The sequence below is a fragment of the Argiope bruennichi genome, chromosome 7 (genome assembly GCF_947563725.1).
Source record: "Argiope bruennichi chromosome 7, qqArgBrue1.1, whole genome shotgun sequence".
Classification (NCBI taxonomy): Eukaryota; Metazoa; Arthropoda; class Arachnida; order Araneae; family Araneidae; genus Argiope; species Argiope bruennichi.
Genome location: NC_079157.1, coordinates 91,096,310 through 91,118,173, shown reverse-complemented (window position 1 = coordinate 91,118,173; position 21,864 = coordinate 91,096,310). Strand labels below are relative to the sequence as shown.

The following is a 21,864-nucleotide window of genomic DNA, read 5'->3' as shown; positions in this document are numbered from 1 at the left end:
AAAAAAACAAAAAAACAGTTATGGTAAATATAGATCCTATTGTATGAAAAAGTAAGTTCTAAGTTCTTATCATGTATATTAATTATTTTCAGACATGCAATGATCTGCTGGGAATTGGATTATTTAACTATTCATGACCATGTGCCATTTTTAGTTTAGCCATCACAAGATGGTGATATGACAGGGTGGTGAAGGACCAGGTGGTCGATAAAATTTATTGATCTGCTAAAGTCAGGGAAATAAGTAAAAATATATAAAAATTTGGGAAAAATTGAAAATTAGAGCATTTTCTGCCTAGCATATGAACAATCAGCAATTTTGCACTATCATTTCTCTGGATTTAAAGCCTAATGTCATCAAAATGACCATAGCAACAACAACCAGGGGCAAGCTCAAAATTTTAACTAACTTAACTTAACAAACTTTTACATAACTTAATATGTGTTGTAAAAAGTGCTTTTAATTTTTCCTAGATTTCTTATGAAGTTTTGTTAAAATTTCCAATATTGTTTTTTCCATGTAAGAAATGTAATATACTGTTTTGATAGCTTTTTGGAATGTTCATTCCATTTTTCCAAAAAAATTTCTTGAAAATATATTATTTTTTAATACTAAATAACTTGTAAAAATGTTTTAATAAAGTACAGTAATACACATTCAGTAATTCTGTGTAGGGAGAAAGCTGTAGTTTGTGTATTTTCTGCCTGCAGTTCAATAGTCACATTTTCTATCTTGTTACTGCTTGTCTGCCTTGCTGAGGCAGATAACAGTGTCACTCTTTTTTTGTTTTACACGCCTGTTAAGGTATTCAGAAGGTAAGGCATTCCCGAAACGTGCTGGCGTGGAAAAAAGAAACAAGCTTTGTCGAAACCATGGCAACAGAGAAGGAGAAAGATTGAAGAGTAGGGAAAACGAGTGTCCTTCAGATGCCTACAGAAATTACACAGACTATAGGAAACTAATCTGTTAGTTAGCTATAAGTCAGAGAAATTTTTTTTCATAGCTTCTGTAGCCACTTCATATAAGCATAACTGATATTGGATAAATCTATTTTTATATTGGTATTATCATATTAATTACATTTCTCTTTGTTTCTTACTTTTCTCCCTTTCAGCACTGCAGTCATATTTTCTAATGTTTTCATTTTTTTATTATTTCAGATGCGGTGGCTACCATTTGACATTCCAGAAAGAGAACTGGAGCAAGTTGATTTTGTAGAGGTAACTTTTTTTTGAATTCCTCCCCCCCCCCCCAAGTCTCACAGTTTTATGAAATCACTGAAACAATATAAATTTTTTACTTCAGAATGTTTAATACTGAGAAAGTACATGCTTTTCTGTTTTTAAATAAAATATGTTACGTTTAAATTCTTGTTTGAATGCTAATTGAAGTACAGTTATTTTTATTTCCTAGGGTATAAAAACAATTTGCGGAGCTGGTGATCCTAAAATAAGGCATGGAGTTGCTATTCATGTATATTTATGTAATGTATCGATGGAAGATAAGTAAGTAATACACAAAGAAGTGCTCTCTTAGAATTATATTTAGCGTTTAGATTTCAACTAAACCACATTTAATTTGTTTGGCATTTAAAGTTTCATATTTTTGTTGAAATAAAGAGAAATTAAATAAGATAATTATTGTCACATGTAATTTATTAAACATTATATTACCCTATAGTTTATTAACCATTTAATCACACTAATTATCTTATTTTGAAAGTCAAAATCTGTGTATAGTTGCATTGATATACGGGGGTTGGAACTTTAATAGTGGCAACACTGCTGTAAAAATGCCACGCAACAAAACCAAAGAATGTTACGTATACCACATGTTAGCTACATACCTCCCTTACCTTTCAGCAAAAAAACTCGTCCTTCCTACGTCACACACATGCGAAGTGACGTGAAGAACTGATCCTTGTATTAGCTTGCAATCTAAACTAAGTGTTATCAGGATGTTTTCAAAACAAGAACAATGAAGATGGATAGAAATTGAATGTGCCATAGGTTGTACAGCACGACAATGTCATCTAGGGCTTCAAGAGGCTTGCTGAAAATCTGCTTTTCCTTACAGAACTGTTGCAAAATGGGTAAAAGCCTTCAATGAAGGACGCCAAAATGTGGCAGACATGCATCGGCCAGGTCGTCCTAGTGCCAGCGAAACAGAAGTGCATGCTGTTGCTGCACTAATGGACAGTGGTCGATGCCACAGCCTTCGTGAGCTGGCCCGACAGACAGGCTTTGCACATACGACTGTGCTGCACATTCTGAAGGAACGCCTGGGCATGAGAAAAATTGCTTCTCGATGGGTTCCACGTCATTTGATAGAAATGCAGAAATGGCTACGATACGATGCTGCTTGAACCCAAAGCGCTATGAGCGCAAAGAAGAGGCTTTTTTACGTCGTATCATTATGCTTCAGGAGACTTGGGCCAGATTGTACCAGCCAAAACTGAAACTCTAATCAAAAGCATGTCGTCATTACGGGTCATTCTTCAGAACCTCAGCAATGCGAAAGTTATGTTGATTCTCGTGCACGACTGTGATGATGTCATGCTAATGCATACCGTTCCCCCACAGCAGATCGTCAATGCACAGTATTACTGCTCATTTTTGGAACACCATCTCAGGCCAGCTTTGTGAAAAAAACGGCGACATTTTCTGCTAAATGTCCTTATCAATTTGCATGACAATGCTCGGCTGCATGCATCGCAAGCTGTGGCTTTATTGCTCGATCGATAGGGCTGGGAAGACCTTTACTATCCACCATACTCCCCAGATTTAAACCCTTGTGACCTTGACTTAATTCCTAAGAAGAAGGACCCACATCGTGGCATTCACTTCAAAACTGTTCTAGAGATTCTTGCGGTAGTAGACCGGTCCATTCGAACTGTCAACAGAACAGGCGCTGCTACAGGTGTTCTGCAACTTCCACATCGTTGAAAATGGGTTGTACACAATTCTTTCGACTACATTGAAGGACTGTAAAACATGGTGACATGAATCAATTTTGTATTCCATGTAAATAAATAGTTGCCACTATTAAAGTTCCAACCCTCGTATATATATATATATTCAAGGTGCATCTAAAAAGTACAGTGAATCAGAACATAAAACAAATAATGGGAACAAAATACCTTTATTCTCCTTCAAAGTGACATCCATTAGCCACAGTACACTTTTGACATTATTGATAAAGTTGTTGGAATGAGTCAGTGAAGGCCTCTTCTGAAATGGTGTGAAGCACAGATGTTACACGTTGCTGGATACACAACATTTTGCCAAGAAGTTGTGTACAGTATATGGACGGGTATTATCATACAACAGACTTTTCTTATCAGTCTTGTGCAACTGTGGATAAACACATTAAATGTGCAGCAGTAACTTATTCAAAACAGCTTTGTAGAGTTTGGCATTGACAGTTTTGCCCTTCTTGGACAAATTTCTGGTGGATCATGTCATTTGTGTTGAAAAATGCAATCAAGAGTGTCTTAATCCTGGACTTCTATAGGCGGCTCTTTTTGGGGTGCAGGAAGATGTTGAGCACCATTCCATAGTGCTTCGATTCTGGATCATACTGGTAGAATCTGCTCTTATCTTCTGTGACAGTGGTTTGCAGAAAAGTTGGATCTTGGTCACATGTGTCAATGAAATCCCCAACAGTGTGCATGCAGGTTTTCTTCTGCTTGTCAGTCAATGAGTGCAGTTCAAAACAGCAATAAATTTTGAGCTAAACCAAATCTTTATGCATTACAGCATAAAGAACAAAATGTCTCATGTATATATATAGAAAATAAAATTTATAAATGGTTAATGACTAAATATTCATAAAAAATTTTTAGGTACTGCATTTTTCCCCCTGTTTTTATATATGTGAATTTGCAATGAAATAATTTTTAAAAAATCAATGTTTCTTCCTTTTCTTTTAATGAAATACTCTTTTTTTTTCCTTCTTTTTTTAGGTGTTTTTATAATGCAGATGGAGACTTCTTAATAGGTATTTATATTCAATTATACTTTATATTTATATTAAATTGTCTATTTGAATTATTTGAAAATTTAATTAATTACTGTATACCTTTACTTTTTACACAAATTCTGATTACTATATATTATATTGGTTTAATCCTTAGAGTTTAAGCTTTTTAAAATTCATTAAATAAAGTTTCTTATTTCAGAAATTAAATTTTCTTATTTTAGAACTTTACAATTTGTTTCCATATCCTTCTTGTAACCTCTCTATTTCTTCGAAACCATTTCTTGTTTCTGTTAAATACATAAAATCTTTATATACTAAGAAATTCGTTGGCACTGATATTGCATGGATTGCTTCCATTTTTTAAAAAAATCATTTAGAGAACAGGTATAATTATAAAGCCTAATTTTATGCCCATTGTTAAAGGTCTATTCTTGTGTAGAAATAAGAGAATTATCATAGCATTCGGTTTGGTATAATTTAAGACCTAATTCTTTTTAAGATCTGCTGTATGTTTTGACATGGTGCATATTAAATTTCCAATTATGAATAAAATGTCATAATAATTGTGCAGCACAGAAATGTTACAAATTATAGACAGTTCTGCATTTGCTTTGCGGTTCGATCTTGGTTCAGAATTATGAGATTTGCTCCAAAATAATTTTGTGTAGCTGAAAAACCGAATGTTAATTTAACTTTGTTAAATAAACTCTCTCTTTTAATGGATTAATCAGGCTTTGTATAGGAGATGCGTGATAGGGGATGTTTATGAATACATGATTTTTATTTATAGTCTGATTCGGATACCTTTCAAACCTACTGAGAACTTTTAAGTCTTGAAATTTCTTTAAAGAAGTACTCTTGTAAGATTAAATATTCTATTTCTCAGTATATATAGACATTTAATCTTATGTCTTTTGAGATTATTATTTTTTCATCTCATTCATAAAATGTTGGAAATAGTTAATAATAACTTTATCTATCATACAAATTCGGTTCTCATGTAATATGTAAAAAACAAATGTTTAAAACTGCAGATATTTGTATATAGAAGTTGGGAGAAGTTTGCTGATAGTATGGTAAATAATGAAAGCACCATATTATACAGCCGCTCCAAGCCAAATTCGGACATCAAAGAAAAGATACTAATACTGTCAAAATTTGTAAACTAAAAATGACAAACTTAGTTAAATAAATTTTCAATAGCATATTTATTGCAATTATAAAAACAAATAATATAAATTAATTTATTTTAACCAGAATTTATGGCAAAAAAGCAAAACAAAAGAAAAAATAATGCACATCAAACTCAGACGGATAAAAAGATTCTAAAAACTAGTTAATATTTCAAATGAATTATCGTTTTGTATTTTATAACCATTTAGTCCTTGTTTTTTATAACCATTTTAAGACACTTAGGCATAGATTGTACAGATTTTTCACAAAAATTAATTTTAATATTTTCTCTTTCCTACAACAATACTCTTTTCAATTCATTTTTACAGGAAATGAGGTGTTCTCAGACTTTTTTTCTTAAGATATTCTAATAAATTTTCGATGGAATTTATATCGGTGGTTTGGGGTGGAGTGTCCATGACGTGAGAACAATTATATAGAAGCCAGAAACGCACTCAATAAGCTTTATGTTTCGGATCATTATCCTGACAAAATTGTCTATTGTTGCCAAGAGAAAGCTTCTGCACACATTGTCGCAAATTTTTCTTTAAAATGCCGAGGTAAACATTCTGATCCATTTTCCCTTCAATAAAATGCAGGGTTCCTGGGCCATTAGTTGAAGATGAGCCCTGAACTATTTCTGATCCACTACCATGTTTCATAGTTGCTATCAAACTATGAAACATTTTCAATTTTTTTGTGCAAAATTCCTCTTTCAATTTTCTTCAGATATAAGGTTTGCTATCGGATCCAAAAATGTCGAATTTGCTCTCACCAGTAAATAAGACATTTTTCCAATAGGAAAAATCCTTATTTTCCCATTCCTTGAGAATTTGTCTTTATTTTGCGAATTTAAGTCTTAGTCTGATTTTGCTTACTTATGAAAACCTTTTATCTGGTTTGTCTCCCATTGAGATCTGCCTTATATTGCACATTTTTTTATTTTTCATGGGCTAAATTTTTTCTTAATTCCTTTTTAGCAATAATAGATAGGTTTGGTGCACCAAGGGATGGATTTGCTTTTACTTTTCTGATTAAATATCGATCATCTGCTTCTTTGAAATTCTTATTGTGGGTTGTCTTAGGCACATTTTCTACCTGATTATTGGGTTTAAAGCCTTTTATGATGTCATCAAATATTGAATGACTTCTGCGAGCAATCTTTGATATTTCTAGCACATACTTTCCATTTTCAGCTTGCTTAATAACCAATATTCTTACTCAATGCTCGTTTGGCCTCTTTGCCTTGATATTTTAATTAAATAATTATTTAATTCCACAATGAATAAAAATAACACAATTGGAAAATTCCCCTGAAGAATTTTAACATTAACAGTAAAGGCGGGAGTAATTTTTACACCACGGTTGTAATTATTTGGTGCTTAATTGTGAGATGTCTGACTTTTCAGCCGTACAATAAATTCACTGTCAAAAAAAATCTTTTCGCATTTTTTCTAATTCATTTTAGTTCAAATAATTTGGCAGAGCGAGTTTGTTTCCTGTGCTGTCCAAGTTTGGCTTGTAGCGACTGTATGTATATTGTATATACTTTTTTCACTTCAACAGAATACAGAATCTTACTTCGACTGATTTTCCAAATCATAATTGGCAAGCGTTATCTCTGTTATCGATAAAATAAAAAGAATCATATCTACATAAAAAAAGAAAAATTCAGACTTCTATTTCCATTATACACTGTAATGTTATTTAAGTTTCTTTAATTATAATGTATTATATATGGTAGTAGTAAATAACCATAATTGATAGTATGAAATATGACATAATTATTAACTTTATTTTATCATAATTCCCATTTTTGTCTAGTTCCACAACAAGGGAGACTTACTATAACTACTGAATTTGGTAGAATGTTTGTGGAGCCAAATGAGATTTGTGTGATGCAGGTAAATTAGTCTTTTTAAAAATACTTTTAGTATATTGGATGGCATTTTTATGAAAAGTTTTGTCTTTAAGAATAAACTAATATAATTAAAATACCCATCATAGTTAACTGTCATGCTATAATGATACTAATGGCTTCAAATAATAAGATGCTTATTCAGGAAAGTTGCTGTGTTTTTTAAGGGTTAAAATATTTACATTTATATTTTTTAAAGTATATATTTCTTAATTAGCTACATTTTAGTGAGTTCATAGTGATAATGTTAAATTATTAACTTATGTCTTCATGTTAGATTATTAGCTTGCAATGATAAGTTTACAATTGTTTTATTGATGTGTAATAATTACAAAATAAACAAAATCTGTAGTTAAAAATTTTAATTAAAATGCACATAAGTTTTTGTATTATTTTCTTTTGATTTTGTGTGTGTGAGAGAGAGAGAAATGTAAAACTGATGACACTTATAATCAATGTTTTATAGCTAGGAATGAAATTTAATGTTGGAGTAGAAGGGCCTAGCAGAGGTTATATTCTTGAAGTGTTTGATGCACACTTTAATTTGCCTTATTTGGGACCTATCGGTAAGTTTCATTAATACAGTTGCCGTGAAATGAGCGACAATTTAATTCTTGTTCTATTGTACATTTAAAGTGTGTGTATATTCAAGTGCTTAGTCTACAGATTTTCAAAATGTTAAATTCTAAGAAACTTTAAATACTTGGTATAAAAAATTTTAAAAAACGTATTAGAGGGGATCCTTTTTTTTTTTTTTTTTTTTCTTTTAAGGGGGGAAAAAATCAGTAATCTTTTGAAATTCAAATCTGATAAGTTATGAATTTCAGATCACAAGAAATCATGTGTCAAAAAAAATATATTAGATATGAATTTTTTAATTGTTGAACTTGTAATACTTGCATTAATTAGACATTGGTCTGTTTATATGCATTATAATTATGATTGAAATATTATGAATTAGCTGTCTTTGGTGACCAGCTGCTTTACTTGGAATGTTTAGCCTTATTTAAATCTCTTGTGCATAACTTGGTGCTTGAAAGCTTTCGAAAGAATTTTAAAATGCCATAAAATCCAATTTTGTGCAATAATATTTTTAGAAGTTATTACACCAAAATTTTGCCCAATTTTTAATTAACTGAAATGTTTCGAAAATTTTGCCGCTGTGCCCACTTTGGTAATACAAATTATATCTGTACTCAGTTTGGTAGTTTTAGATTAAATAATAAGATTTGCAAAATAACAAAAGACATATGAACACACATTCACTTGTATTTTTAGTAGAGATGATCATTGAATTATGTGCTTTCTAAGAATTATCTTCTGTACGTATCATCTAATATTCATCTATCTTCTGTACAACTACTTCTACTCATTTGTTTCAATCTGATAGATATACATTTCAGAGAATAAGTAGATTCTAAGTATCCTGTATATGAATTGTTATAAATTTATTGCATGAATATTTTTTTTTAATTTATCATAAGTTTTACATACATTTTTAATGTTGCCTATTTAGGTGCAAATGGTTTAGCCAACCCTAGAGATTTTTTAACTCCTGTGGCTTTATATGAGGATCGAGAAGTTGAAAATTACACAGTAGTTAAGAAATTTCAAGGAAAGCTATTTGCAGCTCATCAGGTAATTTTTTTTTTTTTTTAACTATTGATTAAAGAAAGAAATATCTATTTTTAATAACTAAATCTCAAATGAACAAACATGCTGTTTCTTTATTTATATTTAGTATTATAGATATGTATTATAGCATTAAAGATGTATCATTTAAGGGTGATTGTAATCCAGGTATATTCATAATTCTTGAATTTGAATTTCCCCAGATTTGTAAAATACATGCATTATCATTATTGTTTGAAATTAATATTTTGTACATATGACTAGAATTATTTTGAATCATATTAGATTTTTATTTATGTTAATTTCCCAGAGTTTCATTCTAGAACTACAATCATCCTTCTTCAATTAGTGTAATATGTATTAAAATTGGCATTAATAAAATGTGTGATATCAATGGATGATGCTTTATAATATTTTGAGTAATTTGCTGAAATGCCTATGTATTTTCTTGTGAATCAGTTGCCTAATTTATTATTTTTCAGGGACATTCTCCTTTTGATGTAGTAGCATGGCATGGAAATTACGTTCCATATAAATATAATTTATCTAACTTCATGGCCATCAATTCAGTTTCCTTTGATCATCCTGTAAGTGATTCGACCTTTTTCTGAGTTGTTCTTTCTAAAGTAACGAATGAATTATTTTGTTTTCTTAAATACTAAATTTAATGCAGATTTTTTTTTTTTTTTTTAATATCACTATACAAAAACATAATTTTTCCTTCAAAAAATTGATGAAAAATTCATTTTATCAGTTATATTCAAAGGGGAGTGAGATAAGCATTTTAAAATTTCATTAATTTTTTATTGTTTTATTTTTTATTGACTAAGGTTTGTGCACACTTCTTTCAAGATAATGGTTTCCTTAGATAATGATAGATAATGGTTTTCCTTATGGTATTTATAGATTTGTAATATTTCTAACAAAACTGGAAAAAATTTTGTTTTTATGTTTTTTAAAAATAAGTTAAAAGAAAATATTTAAAGTGACTAAGTATACATGAAATTTAGGTGTATAATAGAATTTATATATAATGGAAAGTATTTTTACTTTAATATTTTCATGCCTTCTTCTTTCATCATGCTTTCAAATAGTATAGGAAGACTATTTGTTGCAATGATTCTCATGATATGACTATCAAAATTTTTACAGTTCTTAATTGATAGTTCCTAGAAACCCAAAATCACCCTTCGTTCAAAAGTTTGTATATACATATTGACAGCTTTTAAGTAGAAGGTTAACAGACTAAAATGAGATATGTGCAGAAGTGGTCCTTCATTATAAAAAGCATGTTCTCAGATAACTTTCTATGTACTTTTTGTGTGCATTATGATTTGTAGCATGTAATGAAAAGTTATATTAACAATTAAAACATTTGATATTAATGTTATTCTTCTCTTTTTTAGGACCCATCCATTTTCACAGTGCTCACATGTCCATCTACACGTCCTGGTATTGCAATAGCTGATTTTGTAATATTTCCTCCTAGATGGGGTGTTTCTGAAGGAACATTTAGGCCGCCTTATTATCACAGTAAGCATATTCTAACCCTTTTTTATTTCCATACTTCTACTTGTTGATGTGTTAATTATGTTTAAAACTTCAAACAGCAAATTGTCTTTTTTCTTATTTAAAGAACAGTTATATTATTTTTCTTTGAAGCCTTTTCAATTTGAAATTTTATATGATGTTCGAATTTTCTGTTTACCACTGAGTAAATTTGAAATATATATATATATATATATATATATATATATATATATACAAAAGTATTAGAATCAAGTTAATAGGAAAAACAAAATCAAATAAAAATTAAACCAAAAAAATTATTAAAAAATATTAAAAAAGAATCCGGCCTGAAGACTTTTTCAAGGGTCACCCTCAGGCAGGGATTCAAATAAAGGGATTTTTTCTGTGAGGACATACAGACATTAAGTCTAATAATGATTCCTCGTGACCCGAAAATCCCCCGAAATTATGCTCAAGAGATATACCATTTTAACAGAAAGGAAATACAAAATAACAAATTAGAAAAAAACCACAAAGTAAAAATACAATGAAAACAATAACAATAAAAACAAAAACAGCATTAAAATTAAAATTAAAATTAAAAACAAAAAGGCCAGAACATACCTTCCAACAGTGAATGAAACTTTAAACAATCGATTGTGATTTCCTGTTTTTGAAAGTTAACGGTTAAATTATGTAAACAGAGGTAGGCACCCAGCGCCATCTATTGAGTGATCCAATATGCAAGTAAATTTCTATTTTTATTTAAGCCAAAAGATTAATCCCAAACCATACCTTGTTTAATTAAAAAATTGACATTACAGTAATTTCTAGGAAAATCATTTTTAATTAAATTTTTAAGGAGGATATTTGATGCTTCAATATAAGAATTTTTATTATTGCAAACCCTTTTGATCCTGTTAACTTGTGAGAAAATTAGATTTTTGAAAATTTTAGAGTTTAGATTGGAATGGTAGTTACATAGTTTTGTTATTTTAAAGTTGAAATCATCCCTTTTATCGTATATACCAACTATTGTTTTATCATTAGCAATTTCGATTTTTAAATCCAGAAAGGTAGCCTCAAGTTGATTTATATGACGAATATTTAAATGAAAATATCATTCCTAAAAATAACTGGCTTGAGTTATGTAATTTTAATATTACTGAAAATTACGTGTTTAATGGTATTAATTTTTATAAACAAGTCAAGGGCATTCCAATGGGGACAGCTTTCTCAAGTGCTTTAGCTAATATTTTCCTGCATTACTATGAGAAAAAAATAATTAAATATAATTTAATAAACGGGTGGAGATATATTGATGACCTACTTTTGATTAACTTCGACAATACTAATATTATTACTAATTGCTATCCAAAAGATTTAATTCTAAAAGATACAAATATACAACTTGAGGCTACCTTTCTGGATTTAAAAATCGAAATTGCTAATGATAAAACAATAGTTGGTATATACGATAAAAGGGATGATTTCAACTTTAAAATAACAAAACTATGTAACTACCATTCCAATCTAAACTCTAAAATTTTCAAAAATCTAATTTTCTCACAAGTTAACAGGATCAAAAGGGTTTGCAATAATAAAAATTCTTATATTGAAGCATCAAATATCCTCCTTAAAAATTTAATTAAAAATGATTTTCCTAGAAATTACTGTAATGTCAATTTTTTAATTAAACAAGGTATGGTTTGGGATTAATCTTTTGGCTTAAATAAAAATAGAAATTTACTTGCATATTGGATCACTCAATAGATGGCGCTGGGTGCCTACCTCTGTTTACATAATTTAACCGTTAACTTTCAAAAACAGGAAATCACAATCGATTGTTTAAAGTTTCATTCACTGTTGGAAGGTATGTTCTGGCCTTTTTGTTTTTAATTTTAATTTTAATTTTAATGCTGTTTTTGTTTTTATTGTTATTGTTTTCATTGTATTTTTACTTTGTGGTTTTTTTCTAATTTGTTATTTTGTATTTCCTTTCTGTTAAAATGGTATATCTCTTGAGCATAATTTCGGGGGATTTTCGGGTCACGAGGAATCATTATTAGACTTAATGTCTGTATGTCCTCACAGAAAAAATCCCTTTATTTGAATCCCTGCCTGAGGGTGACCCTTGAAAAAGTCTTCAGGCCGGATTCTTTTTTAATATTTTTTAATAATTTTTTTGGTTTAATTTTTATTTGATTTTGTTTTTCCTATTAACTTGATTCTAATACTTTTGTATAAATTCATCTGTGTTTTAGAAGTAGCTGCAATTGCGCTCTCTAAATACTATGAAGTTCCTTTTTGGTTTTAGTTTAAATAGATAATAAATTTTAGTTGCGATTTCGAAACTGTTTTGTTTCGTTTTCATTTTAGTTTCGTTTTCAAACTTTTTCTTACTTTAGATTGGTTATATATATATATATATATATATATATATATATATATATATATATATGTAACATTATGCCTTTAAAAATTATATTCAAACTAATGTAAACAAAAGCTTTTCTATTGGTAACTTTTTCAGGCTCCTTCAAAATAGAAAATAGTAATTTCTTAAATTCCAGGCTTAATGTTTTTCCTTGTTTAAAAATTTTCACATTGATAATCTAACATATTTTTCTTTGATTTAATATTCACTAATGATACCCTTATTTATGTCCAATATTGTCTTAATTGTTCTAAGCTGAGTTGAATTCAATGAATTCATGTTCTTTAAGCAGATATAAAATATATAATAAAAGAAATTTAACATTTAAAAGAATGACTGTTAGAGCAAATAGTATTTCACATATGGACAATTTACTGCCCTTTCAGGGTTGAAAGATCAGTCTGAAGGCTCTAGAACCAACTTTATAATTGGAAAGTTTTTAAATTTATAGCATTATTATATGAAATGAATTTTTTTCTTTTTCTTTCAATTAAAAATTGTTAATTATCTGTCTAACATAAAATATAATGTCATATTAAAGCAAGTCATATTATAGTGAGGTTGTTAAGAAAGAAAGAACATGTTTTTGTTTTTAGTTATTCAGCTATTTATGTTCTCTCTGATCATTTCTTCATCCAAAATTATTTGAGGCATTTATTTAGTGTTGTATCTTTTTTAGGAAACTGCATGAGTGAGTTCATGGGACTAATTTTTGGATCATATGAAGCAAAGGTAAATAATTTATGTATTATATGTTAATATTCATATAGTTTTTTATAGAAACTTTGATGAGTTTTATTGATTATAATATTTAAAACACTATTATATTTAAATGTTCCACTCTATTGTATTTAAAACTTGTTCCCATGATAATTAATTTGACACATTCTGCTCAGCATGAAAATTCCTATTCTAGCTAAATTAGAGTAACAGAAAAATAAAATAAATAGAATCTAAATGGAGAAATATTTTATCTCCTTTTTAATTTAAAAACATTCTTCTTCTCTGTAATTGTTTTTCCAATTTTCCTCCCTCTCACATTGGGTGAGGATTGACTTGAGGGATCAGAGGATTTCAGGTTCAAGATCCACTTCCACTGAAAAAACATAATGTAAATGGTTCTGGTCCAAGTTAAATCTGTCTGGGTCAAATTCCTCCTACTGGTATGTTGTGGTATTTTGAAGAAGGAATGTTCTGTTCATGTCCCATCTTTGATATTTGACTGTGGCTTAAAATGATGCGCTCTATTCTAAAATAACCCTAGTGTTACTTTAAAATGCGGCATTAATATTAATAAAATTAAACTCTATTCAAATTTCTACTCTTGGATCTTGAAATTCTGAATTTTTTACGAGTTTAGGAACTATATTCTTTGTATATGTTGGCCTAAAATCTGTTACAGTCGAAACCCACCTACTAATATGATGGAGTTTGGAGGAAAGGTAGGGTTCCTGGTTAAGATATTGTCAACATCTGGCCATACTTAAAAATTACAAAGTCTGTTTCAAAACATCTCTTGCATTTTAAATTTTAAAATTTTGTATAATTTGTAAAAAGTTTTAATAGACTCTTTCAGATATGTTGTTCAATTTTTATCATGAGCTTGATGTTCTTATTCAGATAATTTAAGAAAAGCTGAATTGATTTGCAGGCACAAATTTTGCATTAAGAACGTCTGCTTGACTTGAAATTTCTAAAAGTCATTAATGTTTTTATCTTTGACGCCAAACAAAAAATAATGCAACTATTCTTTTTTTTTAAACCTAATATTAAGAATTTTTATAATTTCTTTAAATCCTTTTATTTTTAGGAAACAGGCTTTCTTCCTGGTGGAGCTACTTTGCATAACATCATGACTGCACATGGTCCTGATGCTGACTGTTTTGCAAAGGCTTCAACTGTGAAGCTTGGCCCTGAAAAAGTTGCAGAAAATAGTATGGTAAGTTAGCTGTTTCTCAATATTAATAATTTTATATATTAAACTGTGATTGTAAAACAGTGAGATTTGTTTATTGTCTGCTGAATGAAGTATTTGGATGTACATCAATATAATCTAATCAAAATATTTATCTTTAATATTTTTGTGCCTTCCTATTTGTATTTTATGGAAAGTAAAACTGGAGATTTATTGACCGATTAATAGTATTAAACTGAAATATTAACACATGCCAAAACTAAAAAAATAACAAATTAATTTATTACAAAAATTTAATATATATATATATATATATATATATATATATATATATATACACACACACTAAATGGCAGTTATAATGTGTTTTAGAAGATGTGTGGCCAAACAGAAGAAACTTTTTTAAAATTTTGATTTATTTCACCAGGAGAGGCATAATTTACATGCAAAAAATAAGCGGTTAGAAATATATCTGTCTACATTGCAAAACAGGAGCAGGAGACTGAAATTTCCCCCTCCAATGGGTTTAAATATGATATTTTGATAGGGATTTCTCGGAAAAATATTTTTATATATTGGTTATTATAATATTCATTGCCACTGGTGAAGGAAATGTTGGTTTGAAGTTGATTATTAGTAAATGCTATAATTCGTTGTTCATAATTGTTAGGAATTTAAAAAATTAAGTAATAGAATTTTTATCAAATAATTAGTAGCATATTATTTTTTTTTTTTGCTTGACTGTAAATTTGTTGTGAGTAGCTAATTTTATACTCTTGGATTAAGTGATAACACTTTCAATATCGCATACATTGGAATAAAATAAATAGAAGCGAAATAGTTGCATATGAATTTTTTTTGTCTTTTAAATATTGCCACACCTTTCTAAATATTAAATTGACTTATTATTGATGTAATACTACTTCTTATTTGTCGAATTTTGCAAATTATTATAAGAGACCAAACCTTTGAATATAATGAACACAATTTTAGTTTTTTGTTAATTGTTGTTAATATTCTATTAATTATTCTAAAGAAATGAATTTTTAACTGTTAGCTAAGAGCAAAGATAATTCAACTTAGTGATTCATTAAACATTTGTGTAAAAAGAAATTTGTTGAAATCGTTTCTACTTTTTCTGAACCATGAAAAAACTTGACTTTAAAAAATATTGGAAGAAATTCTACAGGGAAATTTAATATTAGTATTCAAAGAAATAATTAATAGATAATTTTAATGTCTGCTGTAAATAAATAAGAATTCAAAGAGAGTGTCATTGTAACCAGTTATATAATTTAAATATGATAATTTTTTTATTTGCTTCAACAAAATGTTTGAAATAATATTTTAAACTAAATATCAATTTAAAAATGAAATTAGTGTGATATAATGTGGAATCAGTTATGAGGGACGTTACTGATCAGATGAAATGCATATTATGGCTGATGTATTCTTTTGAACAGATATTTGATTATGATGTCCTGGCTATATAAGTTTGTAATAATTTCTAATTACCTGCATTCTAAAAATAATTCCGTAGTCACTCGAACTATGATTTCACTGTAACTTTTTTAACTTCTTAGTTGTGTGAACCAAAATGCAGTATCGGCAAATATCTTTCTGAAACTGTGTATGCTCAAAATGATTTCTTTCTCTTTTCTGCCTTCCTAGTTGGTACACTGTACTTAGAAATCTTAATTCCAGATAAAATTTGGACTATTTAATTAACCCATGAAGAATAAAAATGGTTAATGAATTCCATGCCTGTATCTTCAAAAAAAAAATATTTTGTGCACATAATACTTTTTTTTTTATTGTTCATACTAAAAATGTTGTGAAATATAAAATTCTTTGAGATAATATTTTGAAAATGTAATTGTATTTTATTGATACAGTATATGCTTTTTTGTAAATATTATTTCCATTTAGGCCTTCATGTTCGAAACGTCTCTTAGCCTTACTGTTACTAGTTGGGGTGAAAGGAGATGCCAGAAACTGGATCCTAATTATTACAAGTGCTGGCAATCCTTAAAGAAAAACTTTGACCCTAACTGGAAAGCAAATATGTAAGGTGGTCCAGTTGTATATATCATGGTAGAGTATCACCTTAATGCTATTTATAATATAAACCATAGCATAATATTTTGATTCTAATTTAGTGATGCAGTATATTCATGGCATAACAATTATCTTGGTTACACAAAAGATGGACAAATAAAAAATAAGCATTCTGACAACGTAATTTCTTTAACTTCTTCAGACTTTTGGTTTTCTATTACGAAGTTTTTACTTTGACCCAAGATACATAAATACATCTTTAAAATGTAGGAATTGGAGTTGTAAATTTATAAAAGTGCAACTAGAAATAGTTATATTTTTTATACAATTTTTGTTTTAAAATGTTGTATCAGAGATAAATATTTGCTATTTTAGTATTTTTCTGTAAAGCCTACATTAAAAAAATATTTTTATAGAATATTATCTAAAAGATTTTTCTAAAGTTTTGACTGATTTGGAAGTGTGTAAAACAAACAATTATTACAATGGCTTTTCTAAGACGTCTGTTAGATATCATATATATGTGATATGCAAAAGTATTATTTTTTTTCCCCTTTACTTAATTGTAAATGAATTATACAAATGATTTGAATTCAATATTTTGATGAATCTCCATGCTTTAACCTTTCTGAGCTCGAAAACAAATTCTTATAATTATGGTTTGTTCATAACTCGCATTGTCAACAAGGTAACTTAAAAATTTTTTTTGAATTAGACAGATAAAAATTATTATGCTGTCTTACTTCAAATATGTGGATTTCAATTAAATTTTAAATGGAGGAAGTTAGTCTGATCGTCCAAGAACAAGATAGTTACAATATTCAAAGAGCTTGATAGATAAAAATTGATACTCACATTGAACATCACAAGTACAGATCAGTATCAATTTTTCAATAGAATCCGACTAGGGATTGATGATCTGTATATATGCATGCATGTAAAAGTGACAAGTCAAAAACATGACTTAGATTTTTTTTTTTTTTTTTTTTTTTTAAAGTTTGGTATAAAATTTTTTAGTTCCTAAAGTTTAAATACATATCAAGTTTTGAGCTGTAAAAGGATTGACTACTACATTAGTCTCCATATTCTCATATATGTAAATGCAGTGAGTTATATAAATGGAATTTTGTTTGTTACTAAAATTGCTTTTTTTTTTTTTTGTTAAATTTTAGTTTTAGTTGGTTATCTTAATTATGCTACGTAGTGTAGAATTTTAAAAATAAAATCACGGTCTTGCCCAGTGTCTACAATTTTATATGGGGCTTTCATTAAAGAGAATGCGAGAAACTTTTGGGAGACTATTTATTTTTCCAAGGATGGTTATTGAATTTCATTCAGTATCTATATTTTTTGAACACATTGTGTTGATGCAATTTACTTTTAAGTACAATATTAAAACATAATTTTATTGCCTGAAATTTAATTTTTGTGTAAATAAAAATTTTCATACAATTCTAAAGAACTGCGTTGCAGAATTTCTTTGATGTTTTAAATCCTTTTTGGAGAATTTTTATCATTAATGATATTGATAAGGAATTTCATGCACGCATCTCTTTTCCCTTCTATTTATAAAAGAAATCACATATATGTGATTAACATTTATTGCTTTAAATTCTATAAAATAACTAGTTTTTAGATTATGCATTTGTCTTTTTAGTCAATGACTGATTTTGAAAAAATGAATTTGATATTAATAAAGATATATACAATTTTTTAAATTCTATGTTAATGAAGCTTGAAACATTTATGATTCACTTGTAAGAAATTATTAATTTTGTATTTTTTTTATTCCAGTTCTGACATAGTGTGATAACATAAAGGCATCTATTGCAATGACAGCACGAGATCAAAGGACTTAATTCTAATGAGCTGTTTTTTATCTTACTTGGTTAATCCAAGAAAAAAGTTTTATCTCCAATTGTTATGCTTTTTGTTATGACTATTTGTACAAATAAACTATGTATTTTGATATATAAAATGTGTCCTGTTGGGTCACAATTTTGTTTGTATAAATTGGTATGATCAAAAAATTCTTTAGTAAATACAGTAATGAATTTAATAAAACCATTTTTATATCATTATTATTAAAAATTAGGGCTCGGTAATCTATAAATAATTTTTAAGGGTTCAATAGTTTTGCTTTGTGGTAAAACAAATGACACAATCTTAAAAATGTTTTATTTTTTGCACTTCTAATTATCAAGAGTGTTAAATGCATGCATGCAAACACCTAATGGTAATAATAAATCAAAAGGTATAAATATATTGGAAGATATCTTCATACAACCTAACATCTTATTTATGCTTACTTCAGTCTTGTAAACAAAAATATATTACAAGTTTACCTGCCTTAAATGCTTCATATTTATGTATACATGAGAAATATAGTATTTATTTGAATTTAAAACATTTTCTCTGTTTCCAAAATAACTATACAGTAATAAAAATAATAATAATAAACAGTGTATAAAATAAATTTATTTACAATATAGTAGCATTATATTTCCATTTTTTTCTCAATTAGTGCAATAAGCCTCAAGCAATAAAATTCCTTATAACCTTTTGGTAGTTTAGATAACGTAGTAAGAGCTCTGTCTAAAGAAGCAAATGCTTGCTGTGCTGGTAGAAGATCTTTATTTCCATATGGATCTTTCTTGTCATACAGTGATGGATCTAGCTCTTTCCAAAATACATTTACTGCTATTCCAAAGTCCAAATATTTCATGTTGTGGAACCAAAATGCTGAAATGAACACATAAATAAATTTTATAAATAAGCATCCAACTCCAGCAATTATTTAAAAACTATGCGAACAGAAAGAGCAAATTCTCATTATTTCTATAAGAAATTGATTTTTTAAATAGCAGCATTCAATGTATATCTTGTAATTATTATACAGTCAACTTATTCAAAAGTATATATTTCTTTGACTTGGAGTCTATTGGGAGAGCAGCAAATGAAAAAAAAAAAAAAAATTTTTTTTTGGTTAACACTTAAAATTTAATACTGATCACACACTCTGCATTACAAATGAATAAATTATGTTCAAATATAATTTACAATCTGAACCATGCAAACAGACTAATGATATATTGCATCATCGTCACCATAATGTCTATCCTAGCTATCAGTATAATCAATAAAACTTAATTCAATATTTCAACTGCTAGGGATTTTTTTGTAGGAAAGTAATTAATAAAAATGTGTGCAACTGTAAACTCAACATTCTGTAAAACCTTTAAAAATAAAAGATTATTTGCAATAACGTTACAAAGAAAAGAAATATCTTAATAAATGTACTTTTATAGTTCAGTCTAATATTTTTCCTTTTGATATACAGGTTCAATAAAAATTAACTTTAGAGACTGAAAAGAATGTGTACCACAACAATATACGATAACAATTTTTATAATTAATTAGGAATGACAAAATATTACTTGTATCTATTAACATAAAATTAAATAAAATATGATAAAAAAAAACTTTCAAGATAAATTATTTATTTTCTCAAAAATTTTATGTGACACTTAATATAGAAGTAATTTTTACATTTTGAAATTTGTTCAGATTAAAAATATTTATTACACTTCTTATTTTAACACACACACACAAATGTTTTGAAATAAATGAATTATTTTTATAACACAGTTAATCTATTTAGATATAATGTCATTAAAATAGTCTTCTTATACCACAATACAGCACTTAATATTTCTGGAAGACCAATTTAAATAATGTTTTGGAATTTATCTGCAATTTGTACTGGATGTCACAATGTCCTCCATAATGTTTTTCCATGTTTAAAACACATGGATCACTGAAAACAATTTATATTATTCATGGAGGGTATGTTGCATCATAAAAAATGCAGAAATATGAAAACCACTTAAGCACCTTATAAATACTTAATTTTGAAAAATGGTCCTTAAAAAGTACCAATTTTTCTCGAGAAGTGTGAAGAACGTTTTTTTGTTTTGTTTCCTCACTAATTGAATATGGTAATTCAAAGGCATAATCATAAAGGCTTGTTTATTGGATGTATCGAGAAAAAAAATATATCCAGAGTGAAATAGATTCAAAGGTTCCAACATATATTAAGATAATGCTTAATAAGCCTTTTTTCTGCTCCTTCATTCTTCAACAAAACATTGCCATTTATTGAAATATAGGAATAGTTATCTGGAAGGGACAGTATGAGATGTATATTTTCTCATATTTGTTGCAATTCAAAAAGTTCAAACTTTAATTTTTAATGTTTTAGATATTAAAGAATTGATTTAAGTTGTGCCTGGTAAGTATATGCTTAACCTTTTATGTGTTGTTAATGAAGAATATGCAGATTGGTCTGATCAATGACAAACAAGAATACAGTAGGATGAATTTGGTGCACAAAAGTGATATATGAAACATGGGAGAAGCTACTCAAAAAATGTTTAGTGAAGCTTCTATAAAGTATGTTACACATTCCATCACCATTCTCATTAATATGTCATTTTGGAGCAATCATTTCAATAAGTTATTAAAGGGATTTGACAGTACTATATTGAATTGGAGTTAAATATGGTATATAATTACTTTAATCGATTGTGTAAAATCTAATATGATGAGATTTTACCTTGAAGCCATGAAAATTCAATGATTGTAATTTCTTTCACAGTCTTTTTATTAATGTCCCCATTCATTTGAAAGTTATATACTGGACTAATCACACCAAATTTTAATTTTTACTAAGGAAAAAAATGAAGCAAAAACTACTGGATCTGGTATTTAAACTTTTTAAGGAAATAAAAAAAAAAGTGTTTCAAAACTTTCATTCATTAGGGCTTGCATTTTCATCCATTTTATAACAATTTTTGCATTTTTACTTTTTATAACTCTTATAGATTTTTTTCTCTCAATGAAATCTTTAATTTAGAGCATGGCATCATTCTATCGTAAATTTCTTTGCAGTTTTGTCAGTTTTATAATGGTAGACATTCCAGAATGTTTCAGTTCTTTACTTTGTTAACTGCATATAAATTTAATAAATATAATGAATGAATGCAGGAATAAATTTACACATTCCATAACAACCCTACAAATCTTATTATTTGAAGCATATTAAATGAAGTTATGTATCTAAATAAACTAATATTTTGTTAATTTTAGGAATTAAATTAAAATTTATTTTTTAAAAAATTAATAAAAACTATGCATTATAAAACAAAAAAAAATTCTGGTTAGAAAATGTTAAAATTTATG

General features: G+C 28.0%; 2 protein-coding genes across 7 annotated transcripts in view; one reads left to right on the top strand and one right to left on the bottom strand.

The window, feature by feature from the left end:
* Positions 1-18,601, top strand: part of LOC129975129 (homogentisate 1,2-dioxygenase-like) — a 55,094-nt gene extending 36,493 nt beyond the window's left edge. For 5 of the 6 annotated variants that reach the window (XM_056088079.1, XM_056088078.1, XM_056088077.1 and 2 more), the window contains 12 exons: positions 1,161-1,220; positions 1,414-1,505; positions 3,965-3,999; positions 6,979-7,058; positions 7,539-7,638; positions 8,589-8,710; positions 9,187-9,291; positions 10,111-10,237; positions 13,330-13,382; positions 14,461-14,589; positions 16,495-16,631; positions 18,418-18,601. In XM_056088079.1, coding sequence (XP_055944054.1) covers positions 1,161-1,220; positions 1,414-1,505; positions 3,965-3,999; positions 6,979-7,058; positions 7,539-7,638; positions 8,589-8,710; positions 9,187-9,291; positions 10,111-10,237; positions 13,330-13,382; positions 14,461-14,589; positions 16,495-16,631; positions 18,418-18,433 — 1,056 coding nt within the window. In that variant the 3' untranslated portion in view covers positions 18,434-18,601. Of the gene's footprint in view, positions 1-1,160; positions 1,221-1,413; positions 1,506-3,964; positions 4,000-6,978; positions 7,059-7,538; positions 7,639-8,588; positions 8,711-9,186; positions 9,292-10,110; positions 10,238-13,329; positions 13,383-14,460; positions 14,590-16,494; positions 16,660-18,417 lie in introns of all 6 variants that reach the window. The other variant, XM_056088075.1, reaches the window with a different exon arrangement.
* Positions 18,602-19,087: 486 nt separating this feature from the next.
* LOC129975131 (tRNA wybutosine-synthesizing protein 5-like) overlaps positions 19,088-21,864 on the bottom strand; it is an 86,711-nt gene continuing 83,934 nt past the window's right edge. The window contains exon 8 of the mRNA XM_056088080.1: positions 19,088-19,365. Coding sequence (XP_055944055.1) covers positions 19,121-19,365 — 245 coding nt within the window. The 3' untranslated portion in view covers positions 19,088-19,120. The remainder of the gene's footprint in view (positions 19,366-21,864) is intronic.